This window comes from Macrobrachium rosenbergii, chromosome 17, assembly GCF_040412425.1.
Source record: "Macrobrachium rosenbergii isolate ZJJX-2024 chromosome 17, ASM4041242v1, whole genome shotgun sequence".
NCBI lineage: Eukaryota > Metazoa > Arthropoda > Malacostraca > Decapoda > Palaemonidae > Macrobrachium > Macrobrachium rosenbergii.
In genome coordinates, this window is record NC_089757.1 from 38,693,265 (window position 1) to 38,703,264 (window position 10,000).

General features: G+C 38.9%; 2 protein-coding genes across 2 annotated transcripts in view; both read left to right on the forward strand.

Annotated features, from left to right (window-relative positions):
- LOC136847885 (uncharacterized) overlaps positions 1-10,000 on the forward strand; it is a 288,188-nt gene that overhangs the window by 95,889 nt on the left and 182,299 nt on the right. The window lies entirely within an intron of this gene.
- On the forward strand, positions 6,850-7,927 carry LOC136847621 (uncharacterized). Its single transcript, XM_067119339.1, has 2 exons — positions 6,850-6,971; positions 7,513-7,927. Exons 1-2 carry the CDS (start codon positions 6,850-6,852, stop codon positions 7,925-7,927), a joined length of 537 nt encoding a protein of 178 aa, XP_066975440.1.

Genomic DNA, 10,000 nt, shown 5'->3' on the forward strand with positions numbered 1-10,000 from the left:
TCAGTTTCCATGGTGCGGTTTCATGACTAATTGTCATTTGCACATTTGTGTAGATTCAGTTTCAGAGGTGTGGTTTCATGACTAATCGCCATTTGCACTTGTGGAGAGTCAGTTTCTGAGGTGCGGTTTCATAACTAATCGTCACTTGTACTTGTGGAGATTCAGTTTCCATGGTGCAGTTTCATGACTAATCATCATTTGCACCTGTGGAGATTCAGTCTCTGAGGTGCGGTTTCATAACTAATCATCATTTGCACTTGTGGAGATTTAGTTTCCATTGTGCGGTTTCATGACTAATCGCCATTTGCACTTGTGGAGATTCAGTTTCTAAGGTACAGTTTCATGACTAATCATCATTTGCACTTGCAGTTTCATGACTAATCGTCATTTGCACTTGTGTAGATTCAGTTTCTGAGGTGTGGTTTCATGACTAATCGTCATTTGCACTTATGGAGATTCAGTTTCTGAGGTGCGGTTTCATAACTAATCGTCATTTGTACTTGTGGAGATTCAGTTTCCATGGTGCAGTTTCATGACTAATCATAATTTGCACTTGTGGAGATTTAGTTTCCATTGTGCGGTTTCATGACTAATCGCCATTTGCACTTGTGGAGATTCAGTTTCTGTGGTGCAGTTTCATGACTAATTGCCATTTCTATGGTGCTGTTTCATGACTAATCGTCATTTGCAGTTGTGGAAATTCAGTTTCTTTGGTGTGGTTTCATGACTAATCGTCATTTGCACTTGTGGAGATTCAGTTTCTATGGTGCGGTTTCATGACTAATCGTCATTTTCACTTGTGGATTCAATTTCTATGGTGCTATTTCATGACTAGTCGTCATTTGCACTTGTGAAGACTGCTCCTCCCTGAAGCAGCAGAGTTGCCTACACTTTAAGAATATGGCGACACACATGATTATGATAATTATCAGCAACTTCCTGAGAACAAATGGTAAGACCAATTTATGGTCACAGAACAGTCCAATGTAGTCTATTTCTTCCACTCGGTTTAAAGTAAGACCAATTTATGGTCACAGAACAGTCCAATGTAGTCTATTTCTTCCACTCGGTTTAAAGCTTGCAACGTTGTTAACTCCAGTACAGCTGGTAATTCTACAACACCATGATGATTATGTGTGTGCTGCATGAAAATGTTCGTTGATGAATTATAAATCCTTTTGCTATCCTGCTATCCGTTGACACTATCCTGCACGCTCCATCAAATAGTCGCGATCCCTTGAAAAGGAAAGAAGTCGGCGGATTGTGGCAGATTTCAGTTAACCACAGTTCTTGCAAAATACAGCTAAGTCTTTTCTAATGGCAACACTATATAGTCATCTGGAACTGGTAGAAATAAACACTATCCCTTGGAACATATTTCGCAAACATATTTGTTATGGACCAATGTACATCTGTCCTTATAATCAGTAGCTACTGATCGAAACTTGGTTCCTATAATATACATAGTTTCTAGTCCCTCTAGCATCACTACTGTATTATTATATGTACTAGGAAAAGGTCTTATTATATAACTACTAAATGGATCCTTAGCACTTGTAGGAATCTCCACAGTTAACCCTCTGTCTGATAAACTTACTTTTATTATCCCATAGTATCTATATAAATCACTAGGTGTGAAAATTATGTTGGACCCCCACTTATAAGCTCTATTCATCAAGACTGATTCTAACACCCCCAAAGGTAAAACGTCTTCAGAAATACGCCCTTCCGACGCTGCTTTTACAGCTCTTACTTGATATTTGATCTAGTCTAGCAACGATTCGGTCTCTTTCTCAATATTCACAAGCTTCGTATGAACCGTAAACAAAACTGTTGTCAGATCAAGATCACTCCTAACCCCCTGAACAGTGACTTGTAACACATTGTATGTTTTTCTCAAATCTTCAAAACGCTACATAACGTTGTGTTATTGCTGCATAACTTTTCCATAACTCTCCTCTGATCAGCTACCTCAGCTTCCAATGTGTCAACCTTCTTCAGGCTCGTAATTGCCACCCCACCAATTGCTGTCGCCCCCATAGCTAAAACAACCGCCGTCCTTTTACGCCTCCTACTTGTATACAAAAGTTTTGTACCATTTAGTTTCCTGCCCGGAACCCACATCATTGTCTCTTTAATAGCGCCCTAAATTCTGTCAGCTGTAGCCCTAATCTCTGAAAACAAATATGTTAACGGATCTGACATAGTACGTTCCAGTTTTGCCTCCTCCAGTGTCCTCATTAGTGTTTCAACAGTATTCTGAGAACATTCCAATTCCGTCTTGGCTGATGCAAGATCCTCAGATTCCATGCTCATTACAATCCTATCATCGTCGAGCCATACTTGATGATCCTCCTCAATTAGGCTACCACCCCAAGTCTCAAAATAACCTTTCCTACTGCCGCCACGATGGAGAAGAGTATGCTGAATCCCTGCATCTGCGAACAGAAGAAAGGTAGAGAAAAAAACCTTACATAATTGCTTAACCCAACAAAAAAAAAAACTAAGGAAAGACAATAATAAACACTCCCCCCCAAAAAAAACTCCACTCCGGGAAGAGTGAGACGCCTTTTTTTCTGAAAGATTTTCCTGCTTACACTAAAAGTTAAGCCTGTTGGCGTGCAGCTAGCTTGCTGCCTACCTATGATTCAGCAGATGGTCATGCCTTGATAGTGTGTGCGTGCTACTAAGGGCATTAAAAGAAAAATTAGTAAATTAATCAGGCAGGAATCTAGTGAACATAGGAGACTAGTATTCTCAACTTACCGCCAGCAACAAGATAAATAACATTGATCTTTTGACTTTGATTTGAAAAGGAAACGAGGGGCTCCATATGACCATATATTATAAGAACTTGAGATACATTTCGCCGATCCGATTAGTTGACAGAATGACATAAAGGTTATTAACTGAGCTCGAGAGCAAAATCATAAAGAAGAGTGCCCAGGTGGATGAGTGGAGCGACGAGAAGAGACATGACAAGATATCATGACAACAGGGGATCAGCAAAAGTCACTGAACTGTCTAAGAAAGCCCAAAGTCGAGGCCTGAGATGGTTAAGGCACCTGGTGAAGAGTGGAGGTGATGAGTGACAAGTTGCAGGAGAGATCATGGAAAGTGCTGGGGACACGAAGCAGAGGAGGGCCTTAAAAAAATGAAGAGAAGATATGAGCGGCGCGTCAATAGGCAAGGGAAGACAAGATAGAAACACTTGGAAAAGTCTCGGTAAAAACAGCGACCCCGACAGGGATTAAGCTGAGAAGAAGAGGAAAAAGAAGTCCTGAGACTGCAGACCTACACCATGTCTGAGCAATCCCCCCCCCCCAAAAAAAAAGGTCCTTTACCCTCTCCCAAAATCTAATCACTTATTGCCAGTCACAAGACCTGCCTTTGGTCAGATTTTTGCCAAAATCCAAACATAACTTTTCCACTAATCATAATCAAACTGATCCAGGGGTAATTCAAGAAATCTGCAGTCCCATCTTAAAGGGTTTTTGGGCAGTGGGCTAAACGCCTTATCCTTCTGTACTCTTCTGAGACACTTAAAGGTAACGGCTCGAAGATCCAGTTCTTCCATATAGAATATATATAGAGGGGATACCCTCCAAGCAAAAACAAAACAGTCCATTCATCAATAGGAAATCCCGGAGAAACACGGCAGAATGCTTCCATACACCAGTACAGATGACTAACTAGCAGCTTGTGACTCCCACTTCATTTTGAAGGAACTCTCGTGCTTTGTGGACATTTTGTTCCAACACCTTTTGCACCCACCATGCCAGCAGTTAATTTCTCATTCTCCTTCTTTCTTCCAAAAATTCCATATTAAACATACTTTTACCAAACCTATCATCCTTCATTCCTCCCCATGACCAAAACCACCTAAAAAAAAATACTGATCCACTTTTTCACTTATTCTTCCATTCTATCAGATCCCTGCATTCTTATCTCTGTTTCACCTTTCTCTGTCAACCATTCTCATTCCATGCATATACTATGCAAACAGTGCACCTCAGAAACTTCCACACTCCACTTTCATTTGAATTTAGCATCTACTTTTAATTTGCAAAAAGGGGAGATGACTTGACAAATTCTTAATACATCCCACATTTTGTTTCCTTAGGCATTTCTCACTATGACACACTCTAGGCAGTCTAAAAGAATCTTTGCAGCAGCCCTTTAGCCTAGTACCACTTTTGGCATCAACTTATACTTCTCTTGACAGCCTAGTTGGTAGAGCACTAATCACTGAATTCAGAGAACTCCGTTAACGAGAAAATTAGAGTAATATAAAGCATTTGTCAGCTGAATCCTTGGTATGGTAGACATTCACACCCGACTGAAGTTGCGAGATGTCAGCTTGTTCGGGGAGTTATTATATTTTCCCAAGCATCCCAGCCACCAAATGCTTAATTTAAGACTGAAAAATACAACAGTGCATTTTGCGCACTGCCTGACAAGGAAGAGCGAAAGGAATATTGGCCCCTCCCTTAATCTGTTAATCACTCTCTGTATATCCCTTTCAACTTTCTCTTCTTGAACATGTGACGCTGAAGGGAAACTTTTGTTTATACAGACACAAGGTTGTGAAGAGGCTAAGCCTGACCGGGGCAGAATAGAGCCGGCAATGTGGATTAAGAGAATGAACACCTGGACCTTGGTTATAAATGAAATGACCCTGACTCCATCTACCTGTAGGTAATCTCCTGACCCCTGACTGAAGGCATATAAGGGCCTCACCGAAGGAACGAGAGAGAGAGACATTGCTGGATGCGAGAGAGACACATCTCCCTCTTCCATTCCCACCCCCTTCAGAGAGTCATGCCCTACCACGTGGTCCTATCTTGTAGGGACCTTTAGTATTCTTACCAGTGAAGCCCGTAGCCCTCCCTACGCCGCCACTACCCTTTGCTGATGCCACTTGTTCTACAAGGTAAAGTGATCTGTTGCAAAGGTTCTTCCAATCAGTCACACTTTTAATTCTTGTACTAAACTTCCTATTTCCATTTCTAAGTGCCAGTATTTCCATATCAACCTTGCCTTGTTAGGGCAGTGTTATGTAAATGCCTGTGTTTAAATGATTAGTGCATTTCATCTTCTGATAGTTCATTTCATGTAAATACACGTAATTTAAACTTACCCTAACGTGTTTACTTACAAATACCTTGTGAATAGAGCCCTCAGCTCAGATAAAATCCCCCTTTTTTCCTTGCTTTTACAATTTCCTGAATCAACAGCAGTCAGGTTTTATACAAAAATCGAGGTAAGTAACGAAATCATTCATTGAGTCTATAACTGGCTCATGATACGCATTCCCAGGTTAAATTATATATATATATATATATATATATATATATATATATATATATATATATATATATATATATACACACATATATATATATATATATATATATATATATATATATATATGTATACACATTTATATGGAAACCATACATATCTGAGGTATTGGGTTAATGCAACTTTTCCTTAGCAACACTCACTTCAGGGTGTGACATCCCTGCCTACGTGAGTTAGGGTAGAAGAGACTTTTTAGCCTTGGCAGGCAACTCTTCTAGGAGGATGCTTGGAAATCAAACCAGCAGGTGGAAGGGGGCCTTTAGCTTTGGTGGGCAAAGCTTCTAAGAGAAGGCTACTCTGAACACAAACCTTGTTCTCCAACCTTGGACTGTGCCATAACAATTGTACTGTGGCCTTACCTGGCCTTGGGTTTGAGTTCCCTTGCTTGACGGCACAGTCAGGCATTTTTCCTCTTTTTTGTTCAGTTTCCTGTTTTGTAGAAAAGTGTGTAGGACAGTCTGATGAGAAAGCAAAAGTTGCTTGGTGGCTTATCAGAAAGCGCCTTCTGTTGTTATTTACCTAATCTTGTCCTTATAAGTTTTTATAATTTCTAAATCCCTACTGACTGCTTTCCCCCAGTTGTGGCAAACCTGGCAGGTTTTTTTTATTTGCCTTACAAGGTGTCCTGGGCTCGACCTTGTTGACCCAGTTGCGTCTGGCACTTTTTTTTTTAATGACGTATGGTCAACTTTATGCATCCTTGTAATGAAATTATTGTACAAAACGTGCATACTGTTGTTAAATTTATTGTTTGTTGTTCTCTTGAATTTTACTATGTTCCCTTTGTTAAGAGTCTATTTATTAGTCTTGGGCTTAGCTCAAGGCCTGCTACTCATTACTGTAAGAAAAATTGCAGTGTACTTTACTTAAATCTTCGAGGCTTAAGGTGAAATTTTCTTGATCTCCTGAGATGTGCTCGTAATTATGATTTGATGTTTTTCATCTGAGACACTTGTAAGTAGTAACAAGTCAAAGGTTGAGTTTTTAATCCCAGGGTGTCATGGCCTGACTTTATCGTCATAGCATCCCACATGAGCAAGGTATGGCTGTATACACTAAATTCAGGCGACCTATTTATTGTCAGAAAAACTTGGAGTCCAGTTGCCATTAAGTTCTTTGTTTTAAGATTTTTAGTAAGTTCTACAATGTTTAAATATTTGCCGTTTACCGCAATCCAGATATTGACAATTCTATATATGACAGTCTCTTGGAGAGGATTAGTATGGGTCAGTCACAGGATTCAAAAGCTTCATTCGCTATTTGTGGAGACTGCAGTGCAAAGCACAGCTAGTGGCTTAATTCAAATTCCACAGATCAATATGGCCAGTCTGCTCTTGAGTTCTGTCTCCTCCAATTTTGTCCATCTCACTGAGGAACACGCTCATATTTCTGGTAATAGATTAGAACTCATTCACGGATGTTTCAGCTATCTTCAAGTCCAAAGTCTGCAAGTATATAGGCGCTTCCAACCATCATGCCATTGAGATGGATATTACTGTCACTTATGATACTCCTAATGCCACCATTGGAAAAATGGTCTGGCTGAGGATAGTATTATTGAAGTTTGTCAGGCACTTAAATGAAATGCTGATGGCTATTTTAATAAGGTATGTCCCTAGAAAGGTCATTACGATAGGATACATGACCAGCCTTGGTTTGTTGATACATATTGACGAACTTACCGAAACAAACAGACCAAATTCAACACATATGCAGTAGATGAAATTGTTTTCATGAAAATGACAACAATTTTGCCGAGTCTTGCTGTACTACGAATAGAATTTACGATATAGCTGAGAAAATTTACAATAATTCCTTAAAGAGGGAACATGAAGCAATTACTCAGCCTCATCTATGGTGGACCAAATTTGGATCAATCCTGTCTTCCATTCTCTCATAACTAACAGATGATGGTAGACTGGTTAATGGCCCTAAGAAAAAGCCTGAACTGTTTCATCAAGCTTTTGAAGCTAGGCAGTCAGCTAAGGATGTACCTATCCCTGATAGCCATTTGTACAAAATCTGCATTTTGCTTTAGAGATGTTTAGAAATTTCATGGTAATCTTAATAGCTAGGGTAGAGATCTTGATAGTTTCTTCCCATTGTTTTAAAAAAGGTTTCTAATGAGCTGTCTTCCAAGATTAACAGATTCTTTAGATTTTTAGGTCGATGTAGTATCTTTGTGCATGAGCACAAGCTTAGTAATATGGTGCCTGTTGCAAAGAGTGGCATATCTGCATACTGCAGTAACTACAGGCCAATTGCTATTCCCCCTCTGCTGTCCAAAGTTGCAGAAAAACTTATTTTTAAGACACTATACAAGTATGTGGAATCTAAAGGATTGATAACTGATAGTCACTATGTGTATAGGGAGCAGTACTTGCTTCATATACACATAGGCACCTGCGATGCTCTTTTAGATTTGACATGCCATTTGCAAAAGAACCTTGATGGTTTTGTGTGTAGAGTAATTCAAATAGGTTTTAGTGCTACTTTCGACTTAGTAAATCACAAGGCACTTATTTATGAAACTGGGAATCTAGGAGTGGATGGAAATGTATGAGGATCACTTCAAGGTTTCTGTACAGGTAGGCAGCAGCGAGTTGCTGTTGATGAGATCTTTAGTGAACGAAGACCTATTGTTTCTGGAGTTCCACAAGGTAGTGTCCTTGATCTGCTGTTACTTTTAGTGTAAACAAGTTATATGGTTGTTGGCCTAGGAAACAAGACTTCAATATGCCGATGATGCAACACTTGAGGGTGTAGTCGATGGGGTATGAGGTTGAATACCAGGAGAATGAAAACACTATTGATTAGTAGATCTTGTACAGATTTTCCACCCCATCCTGCCCTTCAAGTGGATGGGACTCTGCTGAATGAGAATGAAGTTTTAACTATACTTAGTGTAACTTTTGACTCTCATTTTACTTTTGATAAAAATCTAATGAAATGGCCAGCAAATGCTGCACAGAAGTTAGGTATTGTATGCAAGGTCTCATATATTTATATCAGTTATAAAATCAATGCAGTCTGTTTTAGGTCATTTGTCCTTGCTTTAACAGAATACTGTTATCTGGTGTGGTTGTGTGCTGCTGCCAAAGATGTATCTCTTTTGGATAGAGTGGTTCATGGTGGTAGGTTGCTGTTTCCTAATAGTAGCAGTTATGACTTAGACCATCTATGGATGGTCTCTTGTTTTGTCAATTTTTCATAAGTTGTATTTCAACAGAGATCGTGCACATTCACAATTGATCCCTGGTCCTCTTTCCCTCTCTAGCCGAGAGCGACCAGATTTGCTGAACAGCAGCACCAACATGCAGTAAATGTGCCTCGCTGTCAAACTTCTCAGTTCCAGAGGTCTTTTATCCCTCGTGCCATTGGACCGTGGAACAGTCTCCCTGAAGATGTCGTGCAACTGGAACCTTAAAAGTTCAGCCGAAGATGCAACGCCATTACTATCCTAAAACTATTCTTGTATTTTAATAATTTACATTTTTATATATTTATTTATTAGGTTTTCAGTTTAATTTTCCTTTTCTGATAACTGATGTCTTTTTTCTGTATGTCCTGTTACTTCTTTCAAATGAACACCATATTATTTGGAAGCTCAAATTTCAAGTGAATGGCCCTTATGGGTTTGTTCCACATGAATAGGTTCATTTTATATATATATATATATATATATATATATATATATATATATATATATATATATATATATATATATATATATATATATATATATATATATTTCTGAAAAACATCTGGAATTATAATGTCATATACTTCGTTTCTTTTTAGTTAAGCATTTTTTCTTCAGATATTCTGAGCAAGGGTAAATGGAAACGGTGCCTACGTTTTCAGCGAGTCAGTGCTGCCGAAGGCCTGTCATCAGTCTGGCTTACATGGAGACAGAGGGCATCGTGCCTTGGTTGATGCTCTGGCCATGTCACCAGAAGTCGTCAAGTTCCGGTAGAGAGTTCATTCGTTCTCGAGTTCGGCTCTCATGGGCATGTCATAAGAAGTGTGAAACATCCAATTTGAGTACAGGTTAGACATTTCGGGACGAGATTCCCTTGTGATCAGATCTGCTTTCCTGGAAGACTTTGTGTACTGTCAGTGAGGTGAGCTGAAACTTTGTTTTCAAAAAACCTGAATGGGTTTTAATAACTTTGTTTAAAATTTACTGATTCTTTGCACTGATTACTATGCTTTGAATATCTTTTTCCCCATTTATTTTCATCTGCTATGTCTCTCTGATTTTTATTAATTTTTCTGAATTTTGATTTTGCCGTGTTTTATTATGTCTATTTCTTTTGGGGTTGGTAATGTGGGAAATATCCCACATTTATTTTTCTCTCAGCCTGTTTTTAAAAATGTTGTTTTTCCTTTGTTGCCTCAGATATATTGGATTAGAGGTCAAATAAATGGAGGGTATGTGACTTATAATGACTTTGGTCGTGTTTGACTTATTTTGACTCATATGTCGTAGAGACTCAATTAGTGGAAATTGATAGCACTATGTTACTCTTATTTAGTTATTTTTTGGGGGTTAACAGTTTTGGGATGTAGATATTCCCATTTCATTTCTATTTGATTCCAAATTATTTGCTATGTTAGACTACTGAATAAACTA